This window comes from Osmerus eperlanus, chromosome 28, assembly GCF_963692335.1.
Source record: "Osmerus eperlanus chromosome 28, fOsmEpe2.1, whole genome shotgun sequence".
NCBI classification, from domain to species: domain Eukaryota; kingdom Metazoa; phylum Chordata; class Actinopteri; order Osmeriformes; family Osmeridae; genus Osmerus; species Osmerus eperlanus.
Genome location: NC_085045.1, coordinates 4472214 through 4491357, shown reverse-complemented (window position 1 = coordinate 4491357; position 19144 = coordinate 4472214). Strand labels below are relative to the sequence as shown.

The following is a 19144-nucleotide window of genomic DNA, read 5'->3' as shown; positions in this document are numbered from 1 at the left end:
AGTCATCAGATTTCAGGACCATGGACAGTAACCACACACCTTCACCCCAATCCATTTCCTGCCTTTCCAGTCATTTCCGCAACACACCCAGACACTCTGCCGCGCTCCTCATGGCTTCCTCGTCCATCACTGCTCCCTCAGGGGCTATGTTTAAACATTAACCAGTGATTCATCAATACAGCAATCAGGCCAACCAAGCTGGCGAGGTGTCAGAACTACACGCACGCACGCACACACAGGTTGATATGGAGGAGAATAGAGGAAATAAACACAGGATGCAGGATGCATTGTGGTACTGCCAAATCCACAGCAAGGCTAATCTAATAGTACACCATTTGTCACAATGACCTTGCTTCCCAAAAGTGACAGGAGGGGCCAGAGAGCCTATAGAGGCCCATTTCACTGTCAGTGCATTATCTGTCGTCAGAGACATCCAGCCCCGGACCTTGAATTAGAGAAGGGAGGGAACCCATCGACAATAGAACAGCCATCAGTCATTAGAGCGAGAGACAATTAGCTTTTATCCCCCCGCCTCACCCCCCTCCCTAAAACTGTTACCCTGCAGACAGACATCCAGTCAGCACACTTAACATGGTTATGTAGCCATAGACTGCAGGATCAATGATAGTCATACACCACTTGCAATCAAAGACACTAACGCACCAATTACCATCACCGAAACATCTACACCCCACTGGCTTACAGTACAAGCACTTGTACTTACAGTACAGATTAACTGGCTCTGTGCAAGGATCCTTGGGTTTAGCTTTCAGTTGGTTACAGGTTTAGGTCGGGCTTTTTTAGCTTTCAGTTGGTTACAGGTTTAGGTCGGGCTTTTTTAGCTTTCAGTTGGTTACAGGTTTAGGTCGGGCTTTTTTAGCTTTCAGTTGGTTACAGGTTTAGGTCGGGCTTTTTTAGCTTTCAGTTGGTTACAGGTTTAGGTCGGGCTTCTTTAGCTTTCAGTTGGTTACAGGTTTAGGTCGGGCTTTTTTAGCTTTCAGTTGGTTACAGGTTTAGGTCGGGTCTAGGTGCTGATCCGTGGGCATCTGTTGAGCCCTCTGTGACACTGCTCGTAAAGAAGGGCTCCACAAATCAAATTGGATTCGATTTGATTTGATTTGTTGTGGAAATAAACAAAGCAGGGTCAAGAGTGAACGTCGGAGAGAAGAAGAACCGACGGACCAACAGTCTTCAATCGGAGGGCTGGCTGCTGCGTTTCTGCCCGCTCCTCCTCCATGTCTCTGGGTCGTAAACATCCTGTTGTGCAGTGCCAGGGTGCCATCAAAAGGCCTGGCAGACAAGCTTATGTTAACAGGTGGTTTGGAAGCCATTTCACCGAGGGGGGCCAGCGCTGGGCTGGCACCGCTCTGGGACCACTCCCGTGGGCCAAGCTGCCAGTTCGGCGCCTGACCTTTCTCTGGCACTGAGAATACTGTAGGACTGGGCTGGGCTGGGTTGAGCAGGGAAGGAAGGTAGGGCAGGGCAGGGTAGTTTGTCTGCTTGTTTGTCTGCCTGCCTGTCTGCCTCTCTTTCTGTTTTTCTGCTTCCCTCCCCACTAGTCAGCTCTTTGAGATGGTCTCCGAATGCCAATGCTGTTCCAGACTCTCCTCACAACATGGACAAACAAATACACAACGTTTTTCCTCAAACAGCTGCAGCGTGCAACAAAAAAAACGATGGAATTCCTCTGCTTGCAGGGTCGACGAGCCCCCCTACAGACCATGAGAGATACAGAAGAGAGATACTTTCGAGTCGTAAACATCAATTTGATGTCATTTAGATTTTCAGTTTGTTAGTTATACGTGTTTCAGGGTGTCAGTATGGGACTGTAAAGCTTTCTAACTCCCAGTCTGGTCTGAATCCTGTCCGCGGGGCCGAGGTCTGATCTCAGCCAGATGGATGGCCGATCTGATGAAGTCAACACACGCCCCTTAACGACAGGAAATGAAACAGACTACCAGAGCCACCCCTCGACTTCCATATTTCAATCAGACACCACCAATCATATTCCAAAAGGTCAACATCCACCCCATTCCCCCCCACACCCCCAACAACCCCCCCCCCCCAACCCTGAGCGCACATTATCTGCCTGTCAGTCAGGCGAGGACAGAGGAGACAGGGATGGATGGAGGAATGATCTCAACCTGCCCGTCGTCTACCCCAAGGCTAATTCTGGATTGACGGCGTCGACTAATGGGATTATTCATCATACGCCTGATACTGACTGAGGCCAGAGCGCAGCGTCTGCCCCTGATGTCAGACGTGAGGACAATAATCTGGACCCGGAGGTACCCGGGGACCTGATCAAGCCGTACTGATCTGTCCTCAAACGACTCATTGAGCCTCCGATCGTCACACATCCCCCGTTCACTTCAGTGCTAATTGTCTGAATTGGATTGGAGCAGACTTGCAGGAGTCAAACAGCCGATTTGAATCCATCTGTCTTGGATTCACCAGACTGCCCTCCCCAGCTTGGAGACGGAGCCTAGTCTCTACGACAAGAGCTCGCTTCGCTAAGCCATCCCCAGCATTTAGACCGAGCCCCTCTGTGCCAGTGGGAGGGGGGGAATGCCTCGTGAGCTAGCAAGCCCTCTGCCAGTGTCAGGGCATCATGTTGGCAGCTCCAGGCAAGAGAGGAGCTGGCATATGCTGCCTCTTATCAGGCCTGGCAGAAGTGGGCACCAAGCAGAAAGAACACAACGCGTTGGTCGATTTCGGAGAAAAAATTCGTAGACCTATATATCTGAAATATAGCTCCTACTTGGTGTGGAAAAAAAGGCCTTCCATTATTTAGGATAGAGATGGGTTCTGAAAACTCGGGTCCTGCCCACAGCCATGGAGAGTAGTGAATCATGGTGGTTCGACAGATCTCGCTGCTGAATCGAATGTTCATGTCCTCAGAACACCCCGAGAAGTCCCACTGCAACACTGCAGACTGCCAGCCTCCAGTATTATAGTAAACACAGTTTGTCACTAGCCCTCGGGAACAGACTGCCAATATAGGACATCAAAGACACAAGCAGCATTTTATTCCTCAATTTAAGCAGACTATTGACTGATACAATTCCTTCTTAGAGTCTATACTACAACATCACATGATGATCTTCAACCCGCTGGAGCCATTCAATATTTCATGCTGTTACATAATCCCTTCCTCTGCTTGGATGTAATTGCCACTTTTATGCAAATGTCCCAATTCTAACCCAGTGACTCACACGGCAACCGGCTCAACGGCCGTGAAAGCTACTTCCAGTGGAGGACAAGCCGCTGTGATGAAGAGGACCACCAGTTATCATCTAGCTCTCGAAGATCCCAGTGCATATCAAACAGACTCAGTAACACATCCCTTGAGTAGTTCAGCGTCCATCATCAATCAAATCCATGATGGATTCCCATCCATGACATTTACATTTTATATTTAGTCATTTAGCAGACGCTCTTATCAGAGCGACTTACAGTAGGTACAGGGACATTCCCCGAGGCAAGTAGGGTGAAGTGCCTTGCCCAAGGACACAACGTCTTTCTGCACGGCCGGGATTTGTAACGGCAACCTTCTGATTACTAGCCCGATTCCCTAACCGCTCAGTCACCTGACTCCCTAGTGTGTGTTAGATTGCATCTCAGTTCTGCGTCAAAGCCAGTAAATCGTGGGCGTGCTTTGGGGGGGGGGGGGGGGGGGGGAGAGTTTTGGTGAAGCCCTGCTGACTCACGTTGTAGAGGATGTCCACCCAGCCCTCCATGGGATGCACTGGAAGACGGTGAGAATGGCAAACAGGATGTAAGTCGAAGTTAGTGATGCCGTAGTTGGGGCCTAGCCAGTACTCCTGACACAGGGTGCCGCTGGGGCAGGTCCTGGCTGGGTTCTCCAGTCCACAGGGGAAGTCTGCCATCTGCTCACCTGTGACACACACACACACACAAGAATACCACACGCAACATCCTGGATTCAAGCGTTTACCCAATGATGACATGCTATGGACATCTGCGGACGATAAAACAAATGAGAGTGCCTACCGGTGTCATTCCTGAAGCAGGTCCGGTGAAACTTGCCCATGTAAAAGTCCAAGCCGATAATGGCGAACATGAGGATGGCAAAAAACAGCAACATGCCCTATCTGCAGCAGAGGCACCATGGCTTTCATAATGGACTTCAACACCACCTGAAGACCTGGCACACAGAAACACCACATTCAAACGGATCCATTTATTCTGGCCGTCCGTTATGACGCGTTGAACCTGCAGAGGAACCTATTTCAAAAGTGGAAGACTTACTCGGGATTCCAGACACCAGTTTGAGAGGTCGTAAGACTCTGACCGCCTCAGTGTTCGTAAATCAAAGTCGGCCCCGGCCGTGGCCAGAATCCTGTCCGCAAACAACGAGAGCATCTGGTTAACGTTTATATGGACACGTTTATATAATCCACAAACTCAAACACGCCAACGACACACGAAACATATTCGACGGTCGACGTAAAATGAGCACATTCCTCAACCGACTGAAGCATCTTCAAGTGTCATATTTTGCCTGGAATTTTTGCTACAGAAATCCCTTCATAGAATTGAATTGCTATTCATGACGACCGTCCACTACATGTGCTCATAGAGAATCTGTAGCACGAGTCAGGAATACGTAACTATGATACAGAGACTGAAAGCCAATCAGCCTGTAGAATGGAGGAGAAAATAAATAAAAATGATTTCACACGCATGTTGGTATGCAGAGAGTGTACCATTTCAGCAATTAGGTAAAAAAGTTGTATTTGGGTCTCCGCTTTCCCTTGGCTTGAATATGAAGAACCTTGTGTTAAGCTGTGTGTGTATGTGTGCGTATCTGAATGTTGGGTGCACAGTATGTGTGTGCGTGCGGGCGTGTGTGTGTCTTCCCCGTGGCAGGGTTCTGGCAGAGCTGTTGAAAAGCGTCTCGTCACCCTCCTGGGGGTCTGCATCATTAACACACTCTGCCGAAAACCTTGTCCACCTCGTTAACAGTCATCTGACTGCGCTCCAGTCTCAGAGAGAAGTATGTTTGTGTACGTGTGGGGGTGTGGGGGTGTGGGGAGTTAGTGGGAACAACGAGGAGGAGTCAGTCTGCCTCCGGAGTCAGGTCTCTCTCTCTGTGTTTCTATCTCATTCTCTCTGTTTCTCTCCCCCCACTCTATCACTCCCTACACCTCTCCCCCTCTCTCTCTCTCTCTCTCTCTCTCTCTCTCTCTCTCTCTCTCTCTCTCTCTCTCTCTCTCTCTCTCTCTCTCTCTCTCTCTCTCTCTCTCTCTCTCTCTCTCTCTCTCTCTCTCTCTCTCTCCCTCTCTCTCCCTCCCTCTCCCTCCCTCTCCTCCCCTCTCCCTCTCCCCCCTCTCTCTCTCTCTGTGTAGCAGCTGAGCCCAGGGGATCAGGCCAGCAGTCTGGACTGTCTCTGGTAGTGTGGAGCCACAGCCGGCTGGGAACACTGACACAGACAACAGAACGTCTGGGAGGTACCGCTCTGCACTCAAATGAGCGGAAGAATGTTGGCTCTGGGAACAACAGAAAACCCAGAGTGGGGCTATCCTAGGCTAAAGTCCGGGGGGGGGGGGGGGGGGGGTAATTCCCCGTCCCTACTCCAGGATGGTAATTAATCCAGGCATACAGATGCATTCCCTGATGGGTTGAGCTAATTGCAAGGGAAAAAATGACGAAGTGAACTGAATCACCTTTTTCCACCTCAAGCGGACAAAAACAACACATATCTGAAGCCGGGAGCAGGGTGGTGCTCCATTACCCTGCTGTTGGACTCAATCTCGGTGAAATAACACCGTCTCCTCGTGAACTGGCTCGCTAGTCTAATGCTCCAGACTGCAGCTGCCTGGCATTGTGAAATATACGATCACTTATCTCCTCTGAAATGAGCCTCCCTAAATTCTCTCTCTCTCTCTCTCTCTCTCTCTCTCTCTCTCCTCTCTCTCTCTCTCTCTCTCTCTTCTCTCTCTCTCTTCTCTCATCTCTCTCTCTCTCTCACTCTCTCTCTCTCTCTCTCTCTCTCTACTCCCTCTCCCTCTCGTCTCTCTCTCTCCTCTCTCTCTCTCTCTAAATTTCCTTGTCTCCCTCCCTCCTTCCCTCCCTGACTGCTTTAATGCCTCCCTGCAGTGTCGTCTGTGCGTCCCCCCCGCTGACAGAAAAGTGAAAGGCCTCAGGTCTTCAGCAGTATTCTCCTGAATCATTCACAGAAAGAACAAGCGTGTCGCATACAAATCCTGGTATTCCAGCTGTGGCTTGTTTTTTTTGTTGCTTCGCTCCAGAATCCAACCCTGAGCTACCAAGTTGGATTTCGGCAGTCAGACAAATGAACCAGGTCTCATATGACAAAACAACAGTGCAGGTTGTGTAGTGTAACTCCTGCCAACAGGAGGAAGACAGGGGCCAAGAATTCATATCCGGCAACCTGCAAAGAAAACAGGAGCCAGTGTGTCGGCGTGTGCATGTGAGAAGTGTGGGTTCATGTGTGTGTTTGTGTACGAGTGTGTGTGCGTGTGTTTGTGCGCGCGTGTGTGTGGGTGCATGAATTTCCCCATTCGGGCTCATACTGGATAACAATGTGCAGAGGGCTCTGCACGATGCCTGCCTTGTTTGGCGCCATTCAGCTGGGTCAGAGACTCTGCCGTGTCTCTAACCCCACTTAAGTCAGCAAGCGGGGGGGGGGGGGGCACATTTAGGGCAGTCCACACGGTGCCAGCCAAAGGCTTTAGCACGTTGCCCCACATCACTGAGCAGTGAGAATTCAGAACAAACGCTCTTTCCCAAAGGGCTTATTGCCACTGTACGAGACCTGCAGTGTCCCACAGCCTTTCTGTCTACCAAACTGATAGCACCATAAGTCAACTTCAGCTTTTTATTAAATTAAATTCTATAAACCTAGCTCAGCAGACCCTCAAATGAATGGCGGTCCACCAAAATTGCTGAAATGAGAAACAGACACAGCATTTGCAAAATAACTGAATATTTATGATCGTTTTTTTTTCCCGCCCTCTTGCCAGGCTTACCTAAATGAACGACTGATTTATGCCATTTCCTGTTGGTGGGGGACGTGTGCTTGTTGCTAATCGAAAGCGTGAAATCTGTTCTGAACTCCATGCCGCTCGGCATCAACAATGCTTCAAACAAGTCTTTCTCAGTATTGTCCCCCAGACTCACCTCACTGCTCTGAGAAGCCAGTGCTGCGTGAGGACGTTCCACGTGGCCCAACTTGAACAAACAACATCTGGATCAGGCAGGAGAGAACGGCCTATCTCCTACTACCAGAGGCATGTGCTAGGAGATTAGCTACCTAATGGCCCTTCGGATAGTGGTGAGGGACAGCTGTGGGGAGAGACACGTTCTTACTTTCCACAACACTACAGAGTTAGCATTTCTCACACCAGCAGAGAGAGTACCACAGGTCTTTTCTGCAGTAGCCTGCTTGCAGTACAACAACAAACAGCGTGTTGCTTTCAGTTGTTCTTCCAAAATGAAAATTGGATTGCAACTGCTTATGAAACAACATGTTTGCTGATGAACTTGTTGCAAATGAAACTAATCAAATCCTAAATGGCTAGATAATTATGCACGGGCACAATCATCACTCTACAGCGATTCCAAAGGTATTCATCATTCACTGAGCCCAGGGGTTGCGTACCAAGTAATAATGCATTACGCTTGCATACTCAAACAACATACAAAAAAAGAGTAAAAAGTCAAACACATTAGTTTGATTATCAATTAGTCAGCCATGTTTGTTTACAAACACCTCCCCGGAGAAGTCAGAGGGAATAACAGTGTACCAGGCAGTGCTATGTAGCAGCTGACAGCATCAGAAAGCGGGGTCACACAGCCAGGGAGAGGGAGACTGGAGGTGAAGGGTGGCAGGTTCGTTACTATCTCCGCAGGATATTTCGGTCCACTGAGTGGTCTGTGATGAGACAAGTGATAGCTCTGTGTGCACAGTAACTGACAGGCCCTCACATGTCGGTGCTCTGTGAAGAGAGAAGAGGGAGGAGAAGAGTAGGAGGCAACAGCAGAGAGATGGATGTCCTGTCAGTCTGGAGACGACAACAATAGATTCGGGATCAAACAATAGGCAGCTCGAACCACAGCTACATTGGATGTATGCGAGGCAACGATATGGTAACAAAACATACTTTGTTTTCTTCCGAAGCATGTTCAGACCTTTTTCTCTCTTCAGCTACCGTCCGTTACTCTATTTAGCAGACGCTTTCATCCAAAGGAATGCACAGCACGCGGGGCATATTTGATCCCGCAACCTCTTAATTTGCAGTCGGATGTTCCACCACTGAGCTGTACCTTCCTCCAGCCCTCCTCCTACTCCTGAAGTGATTTGTCCGGCTGTCAGGTGTATTTGATACAATGTGGAGTGTAGTCATGGAGAAACCAAGCGCAGCGGCAAGTCGTCCAAACATAAACACTTTGTGAAAGATGGATACGGAGTGGAAATAGTCTGATGCATCAAATTTTCACAATTAATCTAATGCAGTTGAGCGTGCAAGGTTTTAGAGAATTGACACAGTCACTGCCTCTGGTAATTTATTATGTTTGTTCAGCTTGGATGAATTATACATTTTCCGATTGCTACTTCTATGTGGAGTAGACTTCAGGTTTGTCTGAGACAAGGCCGTGGATACATGTCTGTACTAACCAGTAGAAGAAGAGATACTTTGGACAGTTATAACCCTGGACTACATCAAACTGTCCAACACTGACATGGTAGACATGTGTCTGATAGAGGCTGAACTGATAATGGGGCATATTAAGAGGCTACTAAAATCCCCACCTGTATATCGTTTTGAATAAAAAGCATCCACAAAAGGAATACATGACATACTATAATGGATGATGAAGATCCAGTAATAACTCTATTTGCACTAACTACATTTAGCACCTTTACAGCAGCTAATTCAGATCATCACAATGGAAAAGGGCAGCATCATCGGTTTCTTGCTACACCAGTGAGCAAAAAAAAAAGACTATTTGTTCTAGTGTAGGTTGTGAGAGGATGAAGTGAGCGTTATGAGAGATCACAGGGAGCGTTAGCCGTAAGGGATATGCATCGTTCTCATCGGTTTCACATCGCTTTTAGTCAGCGTACACAAATCTTTACAGTCCATTAAGCACATCTCCAGTGGAGCTCCCTCCTTTCCTGGGTGTGTACAATAGGACTCTCTAACCCCCGTGCATACACACGCTTGCTGCAGTGCACATTGTTCTGTATATTTAATTCCGATGCGTTTGCACAACACCTCATTCAACGTGCGTTACAACTCTATTATTTGCAGGCCAGGGGACATGCAGTAATTACTGAGCACTGGTTCATGCCTGAGCACAGTCCCAGTACACACCGGAGGAATGAGAAACAGCCCAGGCTCTCCTCAGACTGTTCTGTCCATCACCAGCCAGCCAGTCAGCCAACCAGTCACCTAGCCAGCAAGCCAGCCAGTCAGCCAACCAGTCACCTAGCCAGCCAGACAGCCAGCCAGCCAGCCAGCAGCACGAAAAACGACAGAAATAGATTTGTCTCACTTCACCTTTGGAATAGAACATCACATCACACACTTAGCAGTCATGATCTTGCATAACTCTAACCAGGGACCTCCATCAGCAGCCTCAGACTACAGGTGACATGCAGAGGAGCCAGCGATGCAGAAGAGATAACCCGCGGGCACACACACACACACTCAGGTCAGGGGATTTGAACAACCGTGGGTCTCCTCTCCTAGAGTTTGACATAGTCTGCTCTTCTATGACTTTGGTAATGATAATGTTTCCCTGAGATGATTTTCTAATGGTAATAGATGGGATATTGAGCTGCCATGATTGCGCTGTTGGCTGCAGAGCATGTCCTGTAAGCACTTGTATGTCGCCACATCAATATTACAATCTCATAGAGGGATGGTACCCCAGTAAGATTTCTCAATAATCTCCGTTAATGATGGATATCTCAAGGAATACCTCTCATATATTGTCCCATTGTGACTTTCAGTCCTAAGAACATCTAAATGACGACCAAATCCTGGCAGGGAGAACTGGAGGAGAGGAGTTTGAGGCCAAGCAGTGAGGAAGGCAAATGCAGCCGTGTGAAATTGGTGGCTGTGAAGTGAAGGATGAGAGCTGGCGAAAAAAAGCACCTTCTCCTGTTTTATTCATGCTCCGACACTACACCCTCCTGTGGGGGTGACAAAGCAGGTCTGACCACCGACAAATATACTAGGTGACGAGTTGGAGGAGCCTGGTTCATGATGGATCGGTTGAGCCTGGTGGGTGCTTGGGTATAATTCTGCAGGAAAGCTGTGACTCGTTCAGAGTCCTGCGTTTGAAGACGACCCACAATCACAGTTCTATAAAATATTTTTAAAAAAGACATAGTATATTTTTGCGCTGAAGTCTATGATTTCCAGATCAATTCTATAATAATGGCTTTGTTTCCATAAGATAGATTATTGTCATTGTGATATTGTCATTCAACAGTACAGACTGAGTGCACATAACAGTGTAATTGAGAGACAAACATGGGTTGCTGCACCCATGTATATATTAAACACAGCCGAAAAGAGAATTGGGCAATGTCATGAAAAATTTAAAGGTTATTATGAAAGCGAGAGAAAAGAGAGAGTGTGAGAGAGAAAGAAAGAGATGGAGACAGAGATAAAAAGAAAGAGACAGACAGACAGATAAATAAAGAAAGAACGAAAGATAAGAGGATGGACAGAGAGGGTTTAGAGAGAGTGACCAAGAGAAGGAGTTGTGGAAAGAGAGAGAGAGTCGGGGCTCTCCCTGCTGCCTCAGGATGCAGGCGGAGGGGAAAGCCACAGTGGAGACGACGGGAGGCGTCACCATAGAAACAAAGGAGGCTCCGCTGATCTCATTAGAGTGGAGCAGCCGGGAGACCAGGATTCACGAAGCGAGAGGAAGGAGGGAGAGGGAGGGAGAGAGAGAGAGAGGGGAAGAGAGAGAGAGAGAGGGGAAGAGAGAGAGTAGGACAGAGGGAGGAAGAGAGAGGGAGAGAGGGGAAATGGTTTTCCTTTCCTAATCGAAAGCAGTGATATGAAGAGACTCAGTTGCAGTGTGCCTATGGTTGCATAGCGATCAACAAAACGAGGTGGGCTTCCACACTTGGGATTTGAAATGGAGAGCAAAAAGCCAGAATCCCATTTCTTTGGTGTGGTCGACAAGGTTTGTCTGAGAAAATTCACTCCGATGGTGTGTGGAGGGAAGTCAAAAGGAGACTTCTAGAAATGGAAACTGAATGTCCAGATGAATTGTAACACAACAATTTCCTCACTATGAAGAAAAAATCATGAAATAATGCACAAAAATGTCAAATAAAGTTGTGAAAGGAGGATATCAGTAAAAAAAAAAAGATTATGTATACCATTTCCTTAACCCCCCCCCCCCCCCCAACACTAATCAAGCAATGGAGCAGGAGAGACCATGCTTGCTTGTCTCCATAGCAACCAAAATATCTCACACAAAAGAGCTGTGAGTTTTTAATGACAAACATATGTATTTTGACATATGGATGTGGAGCACTTTTCCAGTGGAATCGCATCTATTTGTGTCTGGGCTGATTGTGTGGTGATAGTCTCAGTGACTGCTCAGTGACTGTCTAGGTAATCATCCCATAATTTCAGGCACCTTTAGCGCGTCATGGTTACTTCGGTTATGGAACATGGTTTTTCCCATGCATTCCTCAGCAAGCATCTGATTGGTTTGACAACGCAAAGGGGGATGGGCTTGGTAGCGGTAACACTGGAGCAGCACCGAACAGTAAACTGGCTTCCTTCCTGGCGGGGCCAGGCCTCATAGACAAGGTTACCAAATCAGCCAGAACCAAGGTCCTTTATTTTAGGTACTATTTTATGTTCTTCTGTATTAAAACTTTATATTCAAATAATCTTGTTGTTTGTGTACGTAAGGTCCCTTTGGTGCATTATATCCACCTCGCTCCCAACATGCAACACAGCCATCGCAGTGATGGGCCGTAAGTGCAGATCAATTATCTGCCTTCAGACAGTGGGGCCAGTGCCAGTATCCATGTAATGGATATCAGGCTCACGTAATGACAGCTCTGGGTCAATAAACTGCGCTCATTTCTATTTGGCAGAAGGACAGGGGTTGATAACATGGCTAAGCAGGTCAAACTAACAGATTCTATAACAATTCTTCATCAAACGTCTCCCGAGGGAGAGTGGCACCTGTCCAAGCTGCGTCCGCAGAATCGCCGACGGGCATTATGTTGATCTCATCCATTACGAGCTACAACGCTACTACGCCGCGTTCATTCAAGCCGAGGGGGGCCCCAAGTGGTGTGTGCCAGGCTTCGAGTGCGCAGGGAGTGGCGGCAAAGCGGCGTGTCGAGAACCAGCCCCCAGTTGCTCAGAAGAGACAAGTGTCTGGCTCACCACAGGGCCCTCGCACTCCGTGACGACAAGGCCTTCAGATCAATCATCTCCCCAGGGGCGGGCTGGGCAGAGACACCTCCCCCCCCCACCCCACCCCACCCCACCCCCACCCCCCCGCGCCATCGATCCATGTCTGAGAGAGAGATCAACAGCTACTCCCTCTCCCCAGAAGCAGAAAGCCCCGACTGAAATTTCTGTCTCCTCTCTCCGAAATCCTCTCCTTCCATTTCCTGGGACATTAGAAAAGGCTGAAAGTGTCTGAGGTGAGCTATTCTGGGCAGATGGCCGGTGATTCCTGCTCGCTAACACAGCAAACATGGGTAACAGCTAACTGCTTGCACTCCAGACTTGAACAATGGGCCCAAAGTCTTATCAAACTCTCTTTTGTACTGGTATTTACAGATGGCTTTCCGTAAAACATCTCAAACAAGCCACTAAAACATGAATAATAGCAGTCAAACAGGTCCTTCAGGATGCAGCCCACTGTGACTGATATATTGGCCTCCTTCCATGCCTAACTTGTCAACAGCTATAATGCATCATGTCTCTCCAATCACTTCCTGGTAGAGCAGTTCTCTCAGTCATTTTTTGGCGATGGTGAGCAACACTGTGCTCTAAAACGGATAACATGGTGTACAGAGAAGGGACATCCGCCTTGTCACACACACACACACAAACAGGCTCATCGCCTTCATACACATCCCAGCTGAGTACAGTGCCCTTGGGACTGCCACTCAGCAAGACGGCTCCAGCCAGCTGGTCCACATGTCACCAGCTCTCTCTCTCTCTCTCTCTCTCTCTCTCTCTCTCTCTCTCTCTCTCTCTCTCTCTCTCTCTCTCTCTCTCTCTCTCTCTCTCTCTCTCTCTCTCTCTCTCTCTCTCTCTCTCTCTCTCTCTCTCTCTCTCTCTCGCTCTCGCTCTCTTGCTCTCTTGCTCTCTTGCTCTCTTGCTCTCTTGCTCTCTTGCTCTCTTGCTCTCTCTCCCTGAGAGATGCCCTGCCACGCCAGTGCAAACAGTAAGAAACTACAACCCAGTGCTGAGTAGCAGGCAACTTCATGACCCTGTAGTATTTAGACAGCATGAAGTAAGATCGACGGTTCTCTTTCCCCTCCAGCGCGTGAGGCGATCATCATGCATGGATTCCGTGGAAGGCGCATCCAGGTTTGCTATTCATAAAGGATTGTGATCAAATAAAATGACTCCACTTATAAAGAATTGTTCGTGGATTTGGCATGAATGCAGCTGGGAGTTATCTGGTGGGTATCCAACCATGTCAACCATACAACCATGCATAATAGATGACATTTCATCATTTGTCTACTAACATTATACATGGGTACTGTCATTGTTGGTTAAGAAGAAATAGCGAACAGAAAGAATATGCAAGTTCACAGGGAATATTCTATCAGTAATAGTCCAGCTGGTCAGATTTCACAAAGTGCTTACTAGACATGCTCCCCTGCCATCAGCGCTATCATGGCAGCTCAATATCCCATTTATTACCATTTGAAAATCCTCTCAGGGAAACATTATCATTACCAATGTCATAGAAGAGCAGACTATGTCAAATGATAGCAGTAAAACAGACCTAAAGACACACTGACATGTTGTATCACTAGATCAGCAAAAAGAATAAGAATACTGCTGCTAATCTACCCCAATAAATCTTCCCACCTTAGAAGAAGAAAAATAATTTGGCGAAGCAGGGAGCGGAAAAATATAGCAATAATGATAGGAATGAGATTATCAATACCCTGAAAGCACTTTTATAATCTCTCATTTGCCTCAGGGAACGGAGGGATTATTCACATTTACGTCGACAGTGACAGAAATGTCGCTGTATGCACTGTAATGACGGCTCCCTGCCTGATAAAGACAATAAATCAGCTTAGCAAGGGACTTACAGTGACTCTACACACCTCCACAGTAAGGTTAGCTGAGGACAAGAGGGGGGGGGGGGTTGGGTGTGTTCAGAGTTGATACAGATCCTCTCATCTTGTCATGCTGCTACCTACAAAACGGTCTTGCCGTCAACGGTCTTAACTGAGATAAATCATCTGTATTTCAAGTGTAGCATCAAATAGTTCAGAGATCTCTTCAAAATAACCTTCATGGAGTGGATCAAACGTTCGCAGCAATAGAAAGTGGGCTACTCTATCGACAGTGAAAACTTAATTAATAATTCATCTGTTTGTTCTACTGCATTTTCTGGCTGATTATAAACGATCCTCTCTCAAGCCCCTGGCTTATTTCAGGAGTATCTGTCCTGTATACAATATGCATTCGCTTTGGCCAGTCCCTTGATCCCTGAACCCATTCTTTCTGTGCTAATCAAACAGCTTAACTCCACCCCTATGCTGTGGACATGTGAGAGCACTGGTTAGGGAGTCTCGATAAAAAACAATCCCCACAGGAAACGATGTCCAAACCCTAAAAACCACACCCCTCTCCTCTCCAAAATAACATCTTAGATAATCCGTTGAGCGTGGTGCCGGGTTGAAATCATCAAAACAACATGTTTTAAGCTTCTGCTGACGCCACAATGCAGAGGGCCCGCCATAAATAAGGCAAATGTGGGACATCAAATGTGAAGGACTTCCTGTTGGGAACATCAGAGGGAATCATGGGAGAAAGATGACAGAGGGAGAGCCCAGTTGAGGCTGGTTACAACCTGAGAGGTGCCGGAAGACTCCACATCACTCAACTCTACTCTCACTTTCTTCTCTCTCTTTCCGAGCGCTCAGTCTGGATTCACAGTCTCCTTTTATCTCCGACAGCTAGACAACAGTCCCATAACGCATGTTTGATTTTGAGGATATCAATAATACCATTGCTTACTCACTGACTCAAACTTTGTTCACTGGCCTGGAGTACCGTCACAACCTTCAGGCAGCGTAAACAAAAATGCATCTCGCTATCAGCTCTGCCACATTGTTAATCTGTGACTTTCTGATGAAACTCTGCAAGAAAACACATTTTACAACTGCAGGAATAATAATGTGACAAGGCAAGCTCTGTGCTTTATTCCCAACGGTACCTCCATTTCACCTAGATTTATTCTACCCAATAACTTCAACCATAAATGCGCGTCATTATTGACGGGTCTATTGAGGGAACGACACTAAAATTGTACTCCCCCAAGTCTCGAGATGGAGCAAGATTGCGTGAGGAAATGCAACCTCCGCAAGAAATCTTTTTCTCTTTCTGGAATGTGGAGCAATAACTGCAAAACATGACAAAAAGTAACATGAGAGACAGTTCGTATTCAGGGACGGCTTTAAGTAAAGTCATGGACCAAAACCAAAAACAAATCGACTCTGATTCGGCATGACTTTTCAGTCATCCTCACAGTGAGGATTTAGATTTAGACGAATTTCACTTTTCAAGCCAACATTTTGCATCGTGAGACAACTCGTTAGAGCTAATTGATTGCGGACGGGGCTGAAGTTGCAACATCAACAACATTACACCATCTAAAACCCTACAAAGTCCTAACGTGGTGCAGATGGCACGGCCTAGGGTCTCCCAGCCAGAGCGAGAAGCTGCTTTGATCCACACAGCTATAAAGAAGAGCGCTGAAGTGAATCTATTCCCCCTGCGTTCGGTTCAATACCCTATTGATCCGGGTGGGAGCGCGGCGAGGCTGATATATGCTCTTATTAGCGACTCCAAACGTCTTATTGGAGCATGTTAAAGGTCTGGCTCTGCCTGCAGCTGCCCTCACCCGGCCCTCTCATTCACAAGACCACCAAACCTGATTAGCAGGATCATCAAACATGGCTCTTACGTGCCACCTGGGCCCCAACATGTATGATACGTGATCACCCATAATGGAGTTAGAATGGACCACACCCTGGCCTCGTGTCCGCATTAACAATTCACGAGACTGTACAAGCACTCGTTCCTTCTGATTATTCAATGTCGATATACATACTGCAGAAACTCGGTCAGCATCAGACCATTTGTCACCTTGATAAACCGTAATTGTTCAATTTTCCAATAGTCATTTCACATCTTTCACCATTTACTAGTCATGAAACGGTATCTAATAAAAATAATTCTGTAATCACAGTTGGAGCGGTTTTCGGCGGCCATCATCTTGTAAGGAAAGAGAGCCTGATGGTAGGAGGATGTTAGCAGGTGGATGCAGCAAATAGTGATCCACGGTCTGTCAGAACCAGGCAGACAACATTGGTCTATCACTCCCCGTATCGTGGCACAGATAAGACAGCCAGACTGCAGCTGTAATGGCCCCCATCCACCACCGGTCCTTCAATTATGGTTATCATGTCAGGCCACTCCGGCCCAATTTAATCAAGTCAGCCCCGGACTTTTCCACAGACAGCCCCATCCACACATTGAATAAGTGAATATGGGGCCGGCAAGGGTGACAGGTCCAAGTAGAGGCCTTGACAACATGTCAATATCCCTCTTGTCTCCCAGGTTACAGTATGGGCAGACCGGCAGAGTCTTTGTCCTGCCTATCTCCCACAAACACAGGATTGTGTGCTTAACATGGAACAAGTGGGAATATTACCGTTCCACGCTAACTGTTTTACCCTGTTTTTTCGCTGAACAGAAACAAAAGGTGTGCTCACTGGAAACGGCTCCCAGTGGGTGGAGAGAATTGGCTAGCCCTGTTTATTGCAACGAGGTGTTGAGCTGACGTAAGCCCCAACAGATAGGGCCAAATAAATCTCTGAGCCATTAGGTAGAACAGGCCAGGACAATCCCTGGTGGGGCGAGCAACTACCCAGGGACTCTCTCCAGCGTAACAGCCATCTCCCATCATTACCCCCACCCCCACCTTGCTATCCACTCCCTCCCCTCCACCCATCCATTCCCCCATGGACCCTCATAGAGAGCTTCCTCCTGCTGAGCTACCACTGGAGATCCACTACTGTTTCAGGGACAAGATTTCCTAACGCCGTTCGACGTTACATTCTGACGTGACCGTGATGTGTCGCTTACAAAATCCCATGCTCTACGATAAGTCTGCCGTTTGCAATTTGACATCATCACAGGATGCGATCTTACCCATCAACAACAATGTACACCGTGCCCTGGTCATTAGAAGAAGGAACAGCACATGCACACACATGCACATGCACGCACTCACACACACACTAACAGCTGACTTCCTCATTAATCCACACAGACCATCAGGTCTGTCAGTTTTGCTGCTGCATGAGCCATTAGCTCAGTACTCACCCTGTTAAGACGACCACAAAATCCATTACATTCCAGCCATTACGGAGGTAGGTGCCTTTGTGAAACGCAAACCCAAGGGCGATGATCTTGATGCCGGCCTCAAAACAAAATATTCCAATGAAGTAGGGCTCTGTATCATCCTATTGAAACAAAAAATAAATTGTTTTTTTATCATTTACTCCATGAATGACTCACGAAAGAGCATAGCTTTGCACATTCAAGCCCTGGAAGTGGTATCCATTGGATATCTTCAAATTATCATAAAGCTACATCAGTTTGGCAGACTCTGTCTTTTGCTCATCTGAGAAAGTCAATCAATGAGGAAGGGCAGCTGTGAGGCACTGTTTCTGAACAAGTGACATTTTCCTTCTTAAAACAACTCTGCCCAGATAGTGTCTTTGATTGGACAAAAGAGCTCCCAGCTCCTTACCCTTTAAATGGCCTGACTTAACAGCTGAGTTCAATTGGGATCCTAAGGTGGCTCTAATCTAGGGGTATCAGTGGGAGTGTGTTCTGATACTTGCTAGCCTACAGAGTGGATGTAAGGAAGCCCACCTCCACCCACCGCCTCCCCTCCACCCCCTGAGAACACGCTTTTCTGTCAAAGTAATTGAACACGTGAATTTCACAGCATGTACACTGACAGACCGGTATCGTTGACCTTAGTGAGATACTCACCAGGCGTTCTGACATGGGCGTCTTGTCACTAGCAGGCAGGTGCTGCTCCAGGGCCAGAACGATGCAGTTGGCTATGATGGTGGCTAGGATCATGTACTCAAATGGAGTGAGAGGGTTAAGAAAGAAACAGGAAACGGAAAAACATCTCGAAACATCTCGAAACATCTGCAAAGCTGGACGCATGAACAATAAACAGAGACAGGTCAGGGAGGAACGCGGGAAGGGGAACCGAGAGACAAAAAAGCAGGACGTCAACCAGCATGTCTGGTCGTCAACATTTCAAAGCTATTCGGGTGAAACCTCGAGGGCGTTCAGTAAGCAGAGAGGTCCTCCACCCTCCAGAGTCTAGGAAGGACTTGGAAAGGTCCATGGGCATTATTTACTAGCTGCTGCTGTTCCTGTAATTAGTCCACGGCCACGGCTTGGTGACGATGACGATGCAGATGGTCTCCTCTGGAGACTGTACACTGGGAAGAATCCAGAGGGACCTCACCACCATCTACTCAAGGCCAAGATACATCATGGGTCGGTTCATTTTCGAGTCTACTTTGGGTTTAAGTTATTTCTAGACCTATGTTTCCTTGACTCTGCAGGCTATAGGCTGCTGGCTATTAGAGTACAAAAACAATATATCTAATTCATTGGAACTGTAGTAGTTGAAAATGCAAAAATAAGCTGAAGTTTCATAGAGTTTAACTCAGCACCAGGGGTAACCAACCAGTTATGTAAGTTATGGATCCCATTGTGCAAACTCATGTGAATTAATTGCTATAGCTCAAACGTTCATTACACAACTTGATGCATATTTTTTCAGGGCTGAACATGGTCCG

The 19144-nt window shown here is 47.4% G+C and overlaps 1 protein-coding gene across 1 annotated transcript in view; it reads right to left on the bottom strand.

The window, feature by feature from the left end:
* The window catches only part of cacna1ba (calcium channel, voltage-dependent, N type, alpha 1B subunit, a), a 53094-nt gene that overhangs the window by 32592 nt on the left and 1358 nt on the right, over positions 1 to 19144 (bottom strand). The window contains 8 exon segments of the mRNA XM_062454076.1: positions 3711 to 3781; positions 3783 to 3898; positions 4015 to 4111; positions 4113 to 4168; positions 4273 to 4317; positions 4320 to 4363; positions 17637 to 17776; positions 18315 to 18420. Coding sequence (XP_062310060.1) covers positions 3711 to 3781; positions 3783 to 3898; positions 4015 to 4111; positions 4113 to 4168; positions 4273 to 4317; positions 4320 to 4363; positions 17637 to 17776; positions 18315 to 18420 — 675 coding nt within the window.